Here is a 15487-nt window from a genome sequence, read left to right as displayed (position 1 = left end):
CCAGGTGGGCACAGCTACCCTGCTCACAGGGTCATGGAGCCGGTTGATGGTGTGGGACCAAGGTAGGGGGGAGCTGCTGAGGGACCAGGGGCTTGTCCCCACCCTGCAGAACTGGTCCTGTGGGCATGTGGGGTCCCTTCCCTGGACACGTGGAAAGTGAGTGCCAACCCAAGGGGCAGTGGGCTTCACAGCCTGGGATGCTGGGCGGGAAGTGTCCTGGCTCAGGTGAGGCCGAGTGCTCTCTGGAGACAGGGTGTATTAATGATGCCTTTTCGTTTTCTGATATTTTGACATTGGGCCAAGTTGACCCTGGAAGGTCGGCCCCTCCCAGGACTAATTCCTAGAAACAACAAACTCCCATGTACAAACCAGCCGACCCAGAGCCCCGGCCCACCACCCCCTCTGTGGGGCTCCCACCCTCGGGGCCTCCCTCACCTGCTCCCACCACCCAGGGCAGGTGCCCGACAACCAGGGGAGCCCGGGAACCCGTGGTCGGTATTCACGCAGGCCATTCCTAAGCCTGTTCACCTGCCTTGTCCGTTCCTTCCTGCGGAAACCACAGGAATGGCTCCTGCCCTCGTCCCCCTCCCGCTCTGCCTGCTGGTGCTTCCCCCAGCGGCCCCCAGCCTGGGCACAGCGTGCCCCCTCCTCCTGGGGGCTGTGAGTGATAAGCTATCTTCCCGATGGCGGCTGTCTCCTGGTCGCAGGCCTCAGCACACCTGAGTGATAATAAAACCACATTTTAAAATCCATGGAAGGGGCGCCTGGGTGGCTCAGTCGTTAAACGTCTGCCTTCGGCTCAGGTCACAATCCCAGGGTCCTGGGATCGAGCCCCACATCGGGCTCCCTGCTCCGCGGGAAGCCTGCTTCTCCCTCTGCCACTCCCCCTGCTTGTGTTCCTGCTCTCGCTCTGTCTCTCTCTGTCAAATAAATAAATAAAATCTTTAAAAAAAAAAAAAATCCACGGAGGGATGCAGTCCCTTGTCTGTGTCCCTGTATGATGCGCCAGCTGCAGGGAAGGTCGGCCCGCCCAGCCCACGGCTGCCCCGGGGATCCAGGTGCCGGGCGGGGCAGGTCTCTGGGCAGCACAGCAAGCGGGCTCACGCCGGTCTCAGCCATGGCCCCCCCCCACTCTAGGGCCCACAGGTTTCTGGCCTGGCTGCCTCAGCTACCTGGCTCCGAGGAGCCTTTGTTCAGATTCTCGGGGTCCCCAGCCATGAACCGAAGGGCATGTGGCTCCATGGTGTACCCGTAAGACTAGGCTCATCCCACCTGAGTCGTGGGCCCAGTGAGGAAGGCCCCCTGCCCTGGGTCCCTGGAACATGAGGGGCACCCCCAGGCCGTATCAAGGGGACCTCTTCCGGGAAGATTTCGTGGCTCTCCCTGTTCCCCTAAGTGTACCCAACAGGCCCCTGTCCCCAAGCATCTGATGGAGGGGACAGCCTCCTGGGGGCTCCTGCCTCTGCCTCTGTTGAGCCTGTGAGCCCAGGGAGGGCTCACCTGAACTACCCCCCAGGCCTGGGGAGCGTGCCTGTCAGTCAGAGGTCACGGAAGGTCAACGGCAAGGGACCACCACGTGCTCCTGCCTCACAGTGGGTGCAGCCGGGCCCCCAGGGTGGCCTGGAGGGCAGCGTCCCCGCGTGATGACGGTGGGTGGAGGGCGGCAAGCCCAGTCAGAGCACAGGCCTCCTGCAGGGCGGACCACACGGGACTCAGGCGGTATCAGAATAGTATTTATTGATCTGCTCGGTGCTACCTTAATACTGTCACGTTGTCGCCGTGGCTGAGGTAATAGGGACAGAGCCTCCGAGCGCCGGCCCTGGGTGCCCACGGGAAGCAGCGTGGGTCCTCGGGTGGGGGCTGGTGGCCTGGGTGGGGGGACGTGGTTATTGCGTTGGACTCCTTCCCTTGCACGCCGGCGTCCACACCGACTCAGCTCCGTGCCCACTCACAGCCCGTGCGTCCACGCCGGTGCCCACACCGCTCTGCTCACTGCTCGCCTGCTCGCGCCCGCTCACGCACACATCCACTTGCACGCCGTGCCCTCGTCCTCTCCCTCACGCGCCCACGCACACGCCGTCCTGTCTCCTGATAACGCACACTCAGTAGTTACAGTAATCCTAGTAAAATAAAGTACAGGTATGTCGGGATACAAGGAGAAAGTGCATGTTGATCTGATGGAGGGTGGACCCCGGCACCTCCCACTGCAGGAGGGAGCCCTGAGCACGGCCCCTTGGGCATAGCCGGGCCTGGCGGTATGATCACCCCCGGCTTCCTTCCAGGCCCAGGACCAAAGTTGTCCTGCCTTAGCCTGGACCCAAGGCAAAATCGACTAAAAAAATAGACTCTTCACCTCACGGCCGAGTGCCTGATGCAGGGATGGGGGTGGGGCTGGGGGCGGCTGCAGGCCTTCCTGGCTGGGGGCTCCGCTGGGGTCAAGGCCAGCTCCTGGCCCAGCCAGCACCCCAACGACGCTGTCTTGGGGGGCGGGCGGGCCAGGTGCTCAGCCCCGTGGCATGCGGACAGGAGGCCAGCAGGTGCGGGCAGTGCCGGCGAAGCAGAGACCACATCCCCGGGGGGCTGGAGTCCGCGCACTCCTCGGTCGTGCGGAGGGCTCTGTAACGGCCCGGGCAGCCCTGTTCCTCAGAACTCCACGGTACTCACTACTGTCCTCGGCTCGTCGAAGGTGGCGATGAGGATCTGCTGGGGGGGCGGGATGGCGATGAGGCTGCCCACGTCTGGGGGGGCCCGGGGACCCCCGTCCTCCTCCTCCCGGGCCTCATACAGCGTGCTAATGTGCAGCAATGGGTGCGTGGCGTTGCGGCTCAGGATGGCGAGCGGGTCGGCTTTGCCCAGAGCGGCTGGCGACAGAGGGGCTGTGGCGGGGGCTGCTGGGGGCGAGCAGACGTGAAACGGGCCGCCGGAAGGAAGCGAGGCCCGGGCTGGCTCTGCGGGGTACAGGATCTCCTTGTCAGGGAGCGGAGCATCTGCAAACAGCCGAGAGCACGGGCAGGTCACAGCCTGCGGACCGCCCGCCCCTCCACCGCTGCTGCCCCCCTCAGACCCCGCCGGGCAGAGACTGGTCACGAGGCCCTGCTCCGGTGGAGGCCCCCGAGAGGGCTTGATTCTCCCTCCTCCTGCCTCCTTAGCCGTGTGGGGCCGCCCGAGACCCTCTCTGCACACTCCAGCATGCTTGGGCGGAATCTCGCGCTGCCTCAGGAGCAGCAGGGCCCATTTCCAGAACCTTCTCTAGAGCCTGAACCTACTGTCAATATCCCCCTGGGCTCTCCTGCTAGCATTCCTCCTGCGCGCCGGGGAGGGCCCCTCACGGCCTGCCTGCGTTCTGCCCTCAGGTCGGCCCCTGGCTGCCCACCCCCTTCTTCCACCTAGCTGCTTCACCCGCGCACGTGGTTCCCAGATGCCTGGTCTGCAGAGGACCGTGCGCGGGGTGGGGGTGGGGGTGGGGGGGCGTCCCCGGCCGCCTACCTTTGGTGGGTGCTGAGGCCAAGCCCAGCGCACACTCCTCCGCCTGGGACAGGAAACCCCCTTCCTGGCTCCGGGAGGCGGGCAGGGCGGTGGCGGGCACGGCCTCGGGCTTGGCCTTCTTGGTGCCCAGGATGTAGGGGTGCACGTCCAGGGAAAAGTGGCGCGCGTGCTTCTTGTCGGGAGCGGGCCCCGCGTCGCCCCCGCCGCCCTTGTAGTGGTGCGCGGCGCGGGCGCCCGCGTCCAGCAGCGGCGCGATGAGCGTGTCGGTGGCCGTCTTGCGGCGTACGGGCTTGGGCTTCTCGGCCTTGCTGTTCTCCACGCGCATGATGGCCAGCGGCTCCTTGAAGGGCTGCGGCAGCGGGTTGCTGGTGGGGATCCACTTCATCTTCTTGCGCGGCCGCTTGACGACGGGCGGCTCGGCGGCGCCGTCGGGCTCGGCCGGGTTGGCGCTGGGGTCCACGGTCTGCACGCCCGTGTCGCGCACGGTGGGCGTGGCGTCGTGGTTGGACTGGGCCAGCGCGGCCAGCAGCTGCCGCACCACGTTGTCGTACATGAGGTCGCTCTCGTTGGTGATGAAGTCCAGCCGGTTGAGCGACTTGATGTGGTCGCGGTTCTCGTTGCAGAACATGGCCAGGATGTTGATGTCGCAGAACTGCGAGCGGCGCCACTGCCGGCGCGTCTTGATGCCCACCTTGTGCAGCTTGTCGAAGATGAAGTTGCTCTTGCGGAAGATGAACAGGTGGATGAGGTTGACGAGGATGATGAGGTTCATGGCGCACAGCAGCACGATGTCCACGCCCGCCACGATGCGCTGCAGCTGCACGGACGGGAGCTTGCAGCTGACGCGCACGGCCGGGCCCCCGCCAGCCGGCCCGTCCGGGGACGCGCCCAGCGCGCACGTGAACTCGTTCTGCTTCTGGGTGGCGTAGTAGGTGCACAGGTAGGAGATGGGCGCCACGCTGAGCAGCAGGATGAGCAGGTGCCGCGCCAGGTACAGCTTGGCCAGGAAGTTGCTGCGGCCGCGGCGCTCCAGGTACTTCTCGAACAGGTTCTGCTCGGGGCTCTTCTCCTTCTCGGCGTTCTCGATGATCTCGCGCCGCTCGCGCTCCGTGATGCCGGGCCCCTTGGACTGGATCTGCTTTTCGATCTTGGGGGCGCGGCCCTCGGCCGCTCGGTGGTAGCAGTTGTCGATCTCCTGCAGCAGGAAGTTGAGCTCGGAGGTGAGGCGGGTGGAGGCCAGGAACTCCCAGCCCAGCGCCGGCACGTACATGATGGCGGCAAAGGCCAGCAGCGAGTAGGGCAGCAGCTTGTGCTCAAACAGCGACGGCCACAGGCTGGCGTCCACGCCGGGCAGCGCGTCCCGCAGCTCCGTCCAGCAGTAGCCGCGAGCGTACAGCGCCTGGTCGCGAGTGAAGTTGTGCGGCGTGTAGCAGTAAATGGGCTCCTCTGAGGGCAGAGAGGAGACTCGGGCTGGGGCGCGGGGGTGGGGGGCGCGCCAGACACACCAGGGACTGCTGTTCCCCAGCAGAAATGCCCCGGTCACCCACGACCCACCGTGGTGGCTGGGGGGGCTCACCCTGGAGACCCCCACATACAGCGGCTGCCTGTGGCACAGGTGGGGGGTACAGCCCCCCAGGGACCGCCCTGCACTTCAAACCCGGGGTCCCTCTCTGTATGCGCAGGGTCTGTGTGCACGTGGGGGAAACCCAATCCCACAGGGAAGCAGGACAGGCCAGTCAGCACAGCTACTGGCCCTGGGCTGCACGGCCGGGGGCTCCATCTTTAGGAGGGTGGACGGCCCGGACCGTCCTACCTGGCCAGAGGCAGTTATGGTGGCACAAAAGTGGGCCCTGCCTGCCCTTGAGGGGTATGGGGTGTCTCTCCCAGACCCACTGTCCGGGAGCAGGGCAGGCTGGGAGTCCTGGGCGCTGGGTGGGCACGGGCAGTGCCCTGGACTCTGGCAGGAGCACTCACCAGGACGGCAGTGTCTGCCGCTAGGAACGGTGGAGACCTCCTGAATTGCAGAAAAAAGGCTGTCACTGAACTTTATTTTCCCTCCCAGATGACGACAGGCACAAACCAACAGCAAAAGGACGTGTCTGGAGCCACGCTGGGGTCCACCTGCTGGGGTGTTACATTTGAACACTTCTCCAAAGGGCAACACCTGGCAGGCGTGGGGCTGTCCTTGTGCGGCACCAGGCCCCCACGTTCACGGCCCTGAGGGACTGGCCACCCTGCTGCCAGGCCAGCTTGAGACCTCTCACCACAGAGGTCGGGGGTTAGCGGCCCCCCTACAGCGCTGCCCAGATTGCTCCTCTGGCTGGTGGGATCCTACCCCCAGACCTGGCTCATGGCCCCCACCTCCTCCCCAGGGAGGCGCAGACCCTTTCCAAAGGTGTCATGTACTAATACCCAGAACTTTACACAGACTCTGCTAGGGGGATTAGGTTAGGACTCGGGGCGGGGGTGGGGGTGGGAAGGATGACCCTGGATTATCAGGTAGGAGTCCTTATAAGAGGGAGGTGGGAGGGTCGGAGTCAAGGATGTGAGGATGAAAGCAGAGAAGATGCCACTGTGCCAGGCTTGAAGGTGGAGGACAGACCACAAGCCAAGGAGTGTGGGGTCTTTAGAAACTGGAAAAGGCAAACAACAGTCTCCCAGAGCCTCCAGAAGGAGTGAGGCCCTGCTGACCCCTAGACGTTAGCCCCATAAAACTCATTTCAGATTTCTGAGCTGCAGAGCTCTAAGATCGTAAACTTGTGTTATTTAAGCCACTAAGTTTGTGGTCACTCGTTAGAGCCTCAGCCGGAAGCTAACGCAGGTGGTGGCCGGCCACTTGCCGGCTGGCTGCCTCCTCTGCTGAGACCCTTTCCTGCCCCCCTGTGCTTCCCCCAGTGGTGTGAACACACGTTCTCCCACGGTGCTGGGGGCCGAGGAGGTGGGACCCCATACACGAGGGAGGGCGAGGCCCTCAGAGGCCACAGACGAGGGTCGGGGAGACTTGGCCGCTGAGACATGCAGCCTCCCCTCCCCAGAGAGCAGTCAGCCTCGCCGGCTCCCCTGGCCCTCCTCGGACTCAGCACAGGCCCTGAAGCCCACGCTCAGCAGTCCTCCTGGGGCCAAGCACTTGCCCTCTCTCCTTTGCGAAAAGGGCACACACTCTGGGGTTACCTGCACCCCTCCAGGATAGAGAGGCCCCCACGTGATGTGGGGCCCAGCTATTTAAGAAAATGCAGCTGGAAGTTCCCCTGTGTGGTGGCCCAAGGACATCTGTGGAACCCGGCGACCCCGCAAGGCCGGCCCCCTCTGTCCATGGCGCAGTGGGGGGTCTGCTCACAGCAAGCCTGGCCAGGAGCCACGGGGGTCTTCCTGCTGTCTGCGGCCCTCCAGACTGGGGGGATTCTAGACTAGGAAGCCAGTGCTGCCTCGTCAGCTCCTCACCCCAACCCTGGACATGGCCAGCACGTGTGGCCAGCATCGTGTCCTTGACAAGCAAACCAGGGCACAGAGAGTCGGGTCTCCCCCTGCTCCAGGGGATCCCCAAGCAGCGAGGACCCAGGCATTGGGCATCCACCCCAGGCAGGGTCGGGGGGGGGTGAGTGTCGAGCCCCCGGCTCCAGGCCAGCTCCTTGTGGATGGGGCATGGATCCTTCTGGCACACATGCCGGCCCTATGCCCTGGGGCTGGGGCCTATGGATGGATGCAGACATGGCACTGGGGGCGGGGGGGGGTCTGAGTGGAGGGGCCTCCAGTGCCCTCTGAGGGTCAGAGCTTGTGACCTCACTTCCTTCTTGCACCCCTGCCCCACCTGAGCCGTCCCCATGTGTCAGCAGGGCCTCTCCTGGCAGTTCAGCCTGTGGACACGTGGTTCCCCCTGCACCCCTACTGTCCTCGGGTCTGGGGAGGGGCCCGGGGCTCGTCCACGTTCTGTGTGAAGCACCAGGAGACATCCCACTTCACAGGCCGACACAGCCACTGTCCTGCCTTGACCCCCAATTCAGGTGAGCGAGAGCGGCTGCTGAAGCCCCCCCAGACCGTGAGGGGACCAGGGCAGGTGCAGCCCCTCTCAGCAACGGGGCCAGAGCCCACTTGACCAGCTCTTACCAGCCCCCCTGCGTTCAGGGACCTGGGACAAGATTTCCTCGGGCACACCCAGGTGCCGAAGGCGGGCACGTTCCACAGGCATGTTCCACAGGACGTGCTGCATGGCCCGGGATGCAGGGCAGCAGGGTCCAGCGCCTGTCTGCCACCGCTCAGAAGGCCTGCCTTGTCCATGCTCAGGGGCCCAAGTGGGCACAGACATGTCCACGTGCAAATGCAGGTCAGCGTGGGGGGGGGGGGGGCAGGCCTGCACAGGAAGTCCCAGGGCACCACCAGGACCAGGGACGAAGAACGAACTTGGGAGACCCCAGCCTGGCTGGGCGTGGAGCGGTGTTGAGGCTCCACTTGGGGTGAGCTGGACTCACCGGACAGCATAAGAATGGAGGCCCTATCCCCGGGGGGGCGGGGGTCACCTGAGGATGGCAGTCCTGAGCCTGCCGCACTGTGCACGTCCGTAGTGGGCAGAATCGTGTCCTCCCCAAAGATGTTCAAGTCCCAACCCCTGGTACCTGTGAATATGACCTTGTTTGGGCTGTGGTCCTGAGAAGGTCACACTGGGGGCACCCAGGTGGCTCAGCTGGTGAAGTGTCTGGGCTCCGCACTCAGCGGGGAGGCTGCTTGGGATGCTCTCCCTCTCCCACCCCCCCTCGCTGCACACGCACTCACTTCCTCTCTCTCAAATAAACAAATCTTAAAAAAACAAAACAAAACAGATAAGGTCACACTGGAGTAGGGTGGCCCCAACCCAATGACTGGCATCCTTGTAAGAAGAGGGGATTTGGAGCAGACGCCCAGGGAGAGGCATGCAGGGACGGGGTGAGGAGGCCCTGGCAGCTGGAGAGGCAGAAGAGACCCTCCCTGGAGCCTCTGGGCGAGAGGCCCTGCCCACACCCTGATTTTGGACTTTTGGTCTCCAGACTATGACAGTTGAGTCACCAAGCTTGTGCTTGTTACAGTCGTCTTAGAAACCCAATACACCTAGATGCCCTGAGCGACACTGGTGGGTCACACTTGCGTCTGCACGTGCGCTACCCCCGCCCCTGGGAGAGCGTCTGGGCACCGGTGTCCGAAGAGAGAAACCGCAGAGGCCCCCAGTCTCAGAGCGGGATCACGTGGGCCTGGACATGTCCACACTCAGGTCTGGTGGGTTCCCAGGTCATGGGGACCCCTAAAAATCGAGCCCTTTGTGAAAGAACCAATGCACAGTGCAAGAATGTCTGCCAATGTCACTCAGGGGACAGAGTCGCCTGTCCCTCCTCGACGGGTGCACAGGAACACCCACCCCCTCTGCCATGGACGGGCACCTCTGGCCCTCAAGTCTGGCCAATGGACTGCGGAGGGGCCTCCCTGGACCCCTTGCCAACCAGATCTGGGTGGGGGGTGCCATTCTCTGCCTCCAGCCGCCCACCTCTCCCTGCCCGACCCCGTCCCCACTCCTCAGGAAGGGTGGTACTGGAGGCCACTCTTCCGTCCGCTTGCCCCCAGTGCCTCCCAGGCTGGCTCACCCAGGGTCACTAGTTAGGAGGTCCTCCTGGTGCCCCCATGTCTGTCAACTTAAGGCCTCAGCATGTCACAGCGCTGGTTCCTGTCACTGCCCTATTCCACCTGCATGGGCCTCCTGCTTGGCCAGGTGGGTCCACTGCCCAGCACCGCTGTGGATGCTCAGCCTGGCCTCACCCGTCCTGCCCGCAAACCTTCTGGGCTCCTGGTGCCCAGAGCAAGGCCTCCCCCTGTAGCCGACCAGAACCTGCTGGGTCTCAAGGACCCTCACTGCAAGTCCGGCCGCAGCGCTGCGCCAGGTGCTCTGACAGCCTTTGGCTTCAGTGACCGTTCTCATCACCTGTGACACCCTTCTCCGGTCCCCACCTGGCCACTCCTCCCCCCTCAGAGCCGGCCCACTCCCCCTCCTGGTCTCTCCTGCCAGACCCCAGGTCTCATTTATGCCTGAGACCCACCAGGTCCAGGACGCATCCACCCGGGGCTCACGGTGAGCGCATGGAAAGTAAAAACAATACATCGGAGGAGAGGGGTCTCGGAGGCAGCCCCAGGCGACTGGCGACACAGGCAGCGATGCGGGGGGAGGGGGTGGTGGCTGGGGATCTGCTGGGAGACCCCCGGGGCGCCGCCAATACCGCCAGGCCACAGTGGGTGGCCCGCGGCGGGATGCCGGCGTGGGGACTCGGGGAGCGCCCGGCGCCCGACACCTGCGGACGCGCCCCCGGCCTCACCTGCGAAGTTCTTGGTGAAGACCAGGGTGACCAGCAGGATGGGGACGAGCACGGTGCCGATGGTGACCACGCGGTCGAAGGGCAGCTCGAGCTTCAGCTGCAGGAGCAGCGCCGCTAGCGCGCCCGCCTTGTCGTCCTGCGCGCCGGGCAGGATCAGCTCGCGCAGCTTCTCTCCGGCCAGCAACGCCGTCGCCATGTCCGCGGACTGCTCCAGGAGATGGTGCATGGGGGGCGGGGGCGCGGCCCGGGGGCGCGGGCGGGGCCGCGGGGCGGGGGGCGCCGGGGCGGGGCCGCGGGGCGGGGGGCGCCGGAGAGGGCAGGCGGGGACGCCGGGACGGATGGGGGGCGCCGGGCGGCAGGGGAGGGTAGCGGGGCTGCGGGGGGCGCCGGGCCGGCGCGGGGGTGGGGGACGCTCCGCCGCCGCCCCCGCGGGCAGGGGTCGGACCGCCCGCGCCCCGCCGCCCCCGCCTCGGCTGCAGCCCCGGCCGGGCCTGGCGCGTCCCTCCGGCGGGGGCGGCGGCTGCTGTCCCTGGCTGGGGCCGGGGCCCCGCTCCCACCGCGGGGAGGGGGCTGTTTACCTGCGGCGACTTGCGGCGTGGCTCCGCCCCCCCCCCCCCCCCCCGCCACGCAGATGCGGCGCCGGCGATGACTTTGCAAAAAATATTTAAATTAAATAAAATGAATTAACAACGACTGGTCCCTCCTCCTCTTCCTCAGGATGGAGAGAGGGTGGGAGAGGCCGAGCGCGGGCCCCCTCGCCCGGCTCGTGGTCGCGGGAGCCGCCCCGGCGAGGAGGGGTCTCCTCGTCCCGCCTCCTGCCGCCTCCACCACTTCCCTGCCCGGAGCCTGGACGCTGCAGTGGGCTCTCGGACGCACGCTGGGGACTGGGCACCCCCCCGAGTTTGGGGCAACGGCCCGCGGACACTGTGGGGCGTCTTTCCCATCCCCCAGCGCCAGGGGCCCCCCACATCACTTCCCGCGCCCCGCTTCCTACTGTGCCCTGCGCCGCCTGCCCACCTCACTCACTCCTCCCTTTGCCTCATCCGACAGACACGCTGGGGGCCGGACTGTGCCAGCCTCCGGGGTAGGCTCTGGGGTGCGTCTGGCCCGGGCTCCCTGCCACCTTCCTGACCTTCATCCCCTCCATGCCCACGCCCCGCGCCCCACCATTCCCGCCGTTGTCCTCCGGAACAGCTGCGCACACACTTCTGTGGCTTTGGTCTCAGGCGCAGAGCGCGGTCACCACCTTCCAGCCCCGCCGCCTGCAAGACCCTCTGTGGTTCATCATTTTTTCGTTTTCTTTCATGGCTAGTCCCCTTCCCACTATTATGGGATATACATGTGCTATCTTTGTGAAATATTTAGCGTGGTTGCAGTTTTAACTTCAGTCAACAATTCCTATGTCTTGGGCACCATATTTACAGGTCCTGAGCCACCAGGGTGAGCCAGTCACGCTCCGCACCTTGCCTTTCTTCACCTTTCTTAAGGGTCACTATGCTTTTAAAGATTCAGGTATGTTTCTGAATGATGCCCACCCCTGGCTTCCAGCGGGTATTACTTGTCTACTACGTACTGAGGCAGTCGGGAGGCCTGCAATTTCCCACCCCTCAGATAATGCAGCGGCTCCCCACGTAACCCAGACACCCTCTGCACAACCCAGCTGACCCCCAGAAGACCTGCACATACCCCACATAACCCAGACACCCATATACAACCTAACTCCCCCAAACCCAGCTGCCCCCAGAGAACTCAGCCACACCCCCATAAACCCAGACACCCCCCCAGACAATCCAGACACTCCCCAGCTGTCCCAGATGCCCCCCCCATAATGGCATGGACATCCCTAAGGCCCTTGGGGAACCCCCAGAGTGGTACCACCGGGGGCACCTTCTGGGTTGCTTTCCAGAAAGGCTGGACCACAGTCCCACCATGAAAAAGAGGTTCTGTCCCCATAGTGTTCCCAGCTCTTGGCATCATCTGCTTTCTGGTATCTGCCATCCTAAGGGCTGCAATGTGATTTCACTGTTTTCAGTTTGCCCTCTCCTGATTACCGGTGGGTTTACTGCCTGTTCAAGCTTCCACACATTGAGAGCTCCTGTCTGTGGTTCATTTGCAGGAAGTCTTGGACTTACATCAGCCTTTGTTAATCTGCTTACGGGCTCCTTCAAGTCCTTCTGTCTGTTGGGTTTGTCCATGGGGTCTGGATAGAAATCCTTAATTTATGTAGTCAAGACCATCTTTTTTTTTTTTTCCGCATGGTTTGTGGTTTTGTTTGCAACGTCACAAAGGCATCCCGGTGTCGCTCTAGGAGAAGGACGGTGTATCCTCCACATTCTTCTGTGGCCTGTAAGCAGACACGTTGAAATATGCTTTGTTTCTGTGTTGGGGTGAATTGGTGATCTGTAATGCGGAGGTTTCAGGAGATGACTCTCCGAGAAGATCGCACCCAAGCAAATTCCATAGGTGGTATTACTCATCTAGCAGATACCCTTTTAGCTAGAAGACCATGCATGGAGGTAGAAATGCAGCTTAGTTTTTCTCCGTAAGATGAGGTGTCTTTTCCCAACACTTTGACTAAGTAACATATCCTTTCTTAGACCACCAGGTGTCATCACCACATCTGGAATGGGTTTGTCCTTGTAATGGCTTTGCAGTACACCAAATACGTGGATGGGCAGGTACCCATTTCCTCTTTTTCAATAGTGATTTAGGTATTCATGACCTTTACTTTCCCGCATACATTTTAGAAAGACTGGTCGGGTTTCCTAAAAGGAAATCTAGCTGGAATATTGAGATTGCCTGGAATGTATATTAGCTTGGGGACAACGGAAATCTGTACAATTGTATGTGAAGTTCTCTCTTCCATGAATATAGTATATTTCATTTATTGAGATCTTCTTTATCCTGTAATAAACCCTCAAGTGTTGTTGCATGGGCTTGTTATGTCCTAGACACATCCTAATTTTCGTTCCTCTGTACACAGCTCCGCATTTCAGCTGGTTAGTGTGGTGCAGAGGAACACTGTTGGTCTCCGTGTGATCATGGAGTTGGCCCGTGGGCACTGGCAGGCTGTGCAGTTGCCTCTCGAGTAGTGGTGCTCGGGACCCCGACGGCCCATGCTCCGTAAGAAAGGCCAGGCCACTGTCTTCCCATCCAACAGAGGCGACACCCTGGCAGAGCTGGGGCTGCACTGTGGACCCTGCATCCTCGCCATCCCCATTGCAGCTGCTGTCTTAAATGCCGTCGTTACTCCCAGAGAGGGGCCTGGGTGGGGCTGGGTGGGGCCAGAGCAGAGTGGTGAGCAGTGGTCTCTGATGACACCCCACAGGGCTCAAACCCTGCAGAGACCTGGAGCCTGGCCCTCTCTCCTTCGTTCTCTCCCCAGGAGAACATGCAGAAGGGCTGGAGAATGGGGGCTACCACACTCCTCACAGCTGGCTGGCGTGCCCAGGCTGAACTGGAGGGCTACTCTTTCCAAATCCCGTGTCCAGGGAGGACCACACTGGGGAGCAGCTTGTCCTTTCCTGTGGTCACGCATTAGCGTGTGGCTTTTACACATGAAGAGACTTTGAAAGACTGAGTGCTGTAGCAAACTTTTTTTTTTTTTTTAAGTAGGCTCCATGCCCAGTGTGGAGCCCAACGTGGGCTTGAACTCATGACCCCGAGATCAAAACCCGAGCTAAGGTCAAGAGTTGGACGCTTACCCACCCGAGCCACCCAGGCGCCTCCCAAGTAATCTCTACACTCAACGTGGGGGTTGAACCCACAACCCCGAGATCAAGAGTCGCCTGCTCCACCGACTGAGCCATCCGGGCGCCCCTGGAGCAAAGCTTTTAATCTGCTCCAGGTCTGTGAAGACAAAGCCAGAAAGAAATGGAATGATGGACCCGCGTTCCAGCTGTAAGCCGTGCTCTCCCATGAAGACGGATGGATAGCTCGTTAGGCGATGCCATTCCAGTTCAGGTTGACTTCCATGTTTACTCATGAAGATCTACAACACACGTGTGTCATCCTGATTAAGTACTTACAGTAACTACAAGAACAGCAATCCAGGTGCATTTGTCACTAAGTTCAGTCTCAGGATTTCACAAATCAAAACAAATGGCTGCCTCAGGGCGCCTGGCTGGCTCAGCTGGAGGAGCGTGCAGCTCTTGATCTCAGGGTTGAGTTTGAGCCCCACGTTGGGTGTAGAGATTACTAAAAAAAAAATAATAATCGTAAAAACAAAGGACCACCTCAGTGTATACACATATCTGTCTGGAGAAGAGCAGAGGGGGAGGGAGAAGGGTCAGTTGCAGGAATCAACAACCCCACTCTTTAGTGGCTTAAAAGAGCACAGGGTTATTTTCCAGCCCACACTGATCTCGGGTTGGCTGGGAGCGCTGTCCCAATCTGTCCCCTCACTCTGGGGATGAGAGGCCACCATCCCAATGGAACAGCTTTGTGTCTGTAGGTCATTTCTGCTCATTCTTCAGGGACCGAAGCTCATGCCTGGTGACACAGCTATGGGGTGGGGAAGGCAGCGCAGACCCCATCACGTGCCCCGGAGAACAGGCTGTCTGTGATGTCCTCGACTTTCCACCCAATACGTTTTGCATTGCATCGACTTCTGTGGGCGAAGCTCTAGGGGAAGGAGGAATGAGAGCGTCCAGCCATGAAGGGGCAGCTTGCTCGGTCCTTTCTAAGTGGACCAGGATGAGTGTCACCTTGCAAATGCATTTTGATTCCAGTGGACACACTGAAAAGTCTGCTGTAAGTGTTGTGCCTCAAAATGGTCAATACTTAAAACGTGCTGGGAACGGACAGTTTGAAAAGACAAAAAGAAAAATGGTAGGTAAGGTAGAACAAGTGACAGTACACAGCTTCCAAGTCTCCTTCAGGGGGTCTCCAAGCACAAAAGTTAAACCCAGTGCAGGCCACACCTGCTTGCAGCAACTCTTAGCTCCGCTTCCCCAGGAGTCCACGCTGGTCTGGGCAGCTTGGCCTCCTATGGATAGCGATCCTTTTGAGGGCAGACCCCCATGCACTTTCATCCTGTGCTTAGCAGAGCCTCCTGCTCGGCTGCTGGAGCTGGCCTCCCACCCACTCTCCTGCCTGCTCCAGGCCCAGTGCGGCTGCACAGGGTGCCTCCGGCCCTTGGCACCCCGGTGCCCTGAGTCCTCTAGAGAATGACCAACCTGGTCTCCCACCACCCGACACACCTCTGGACCATTGCTGAGGAGTACCTTGGCCTGGGACACCCATCCCAGTCTTCACTGCCTGCAGGACCCGACTGCTCTCTCCCTGGCGTTTAGTGCGGACGGTCTCTCCACGATGTGACCCCTGCACCTGCTGCCAGGACACCCAGCCACTCAGGGCCAGGCCGGCTGCGCTGTGCGGGGCTGAGCAGGTGCGCACACCTTTCTGGGGTGGCGACAGGTCCCTGTGACACAGCGCGGGCGGGAACGAGGGGACAGTGCTGGGACGACGACGGGGAGGCAAGCCTAGCCATTCAGCGAGGGGGAGCAAGGGTGGGATGGGACCCGGCATGTGTGCTCTGCCAACAGCCCCCACCCCCAGGCCTTTCTGGGGCCCTCCTGGTCACTGCTTGCTGCCAGAGCAGGCCTGCCCTCCAACTCTACCCCGTTCTGGAGAAGGGGTGGGGACAGAGCTGAGGACAAAGGTCATGTGAG

General features: G+C 62.0%; 1 protein-coding gene and 1 long non-coding RNA gene across 6 annotated transcripts; one reads left to right on the top strand and one right to left on the bottom strand.

The window, feature by feature from the left end:
• Window positions 1–1720: 1720 nt before the first annotated feature.
• PANX2 (pannexin 2) lies at window positions 1721–10068 on the bottom strand. Of its 5 annotated transcripts, XM_078076795.1 has the most exons (5): window positions 9816–10068; window positions 8001–8096; window positions 5461–5607; window positions 3487–4932; window positions 1721–2987 (listed from the first exon to the last, which is right to left on the bottom strand). In XM_078076795.1, exons 1-5 carry the CDS (start codon window positions 10039–10041, stop codon window positions 2644–2646), a joined length of 2259 nt encoding a protein of 752 aa, XP_077932921.1. In that variant the 5' UTR covers window positions 10042–10068; the 3' UTR covers window positions 1721–2643. The 5 variants fall into 5 exon arrangements, with proteins under 5 accessions (XP_077932921.1, XP_077932922.1, XP_035969646.2 ...); XM_078076796.1 differs by lacking the exon at window positions 8001–8096 and having other exon boundaries at window positions 5461–5610; window positions 9816–10067; XM_036113753.2 differs by lacking the exon at window positions 8001–8096 and having other exon boundaries at window positions 9816–10067.
• LOC118549409 (uncharacterized) lies at window positions 9906–15487 on the top strand. Its single transcript, XR_004924078.2, has 4 exons — window positions 9906–10035; window positions 11240–11327; window positions 12104–12161; window positions 12799–15487. It is a non-coding gene; the product is annotated as an uncharacterized LOC118549409 (long non-coding RNA).

This window comes from Halichoerus grypus, chromosome 6 (assembly GCF_964656455.1).
Source record: "Halichoerus grypus chromosome 6, mHalGry1.hap1.1, whole genome shotgun sequence".
Taxonomy (NCBI): domain Eukaryota; kingdom Metazoa; phylum Chordata; class Mammalia; order Carnivora; family Phocidae; genus Halichoerus; species Halichoerus grypus.
The sequence above is the reverse complement of the archived record's forward strand: the minus strand, read 5'-3'. Positions and strand labels throughout refer to the sequence as shown.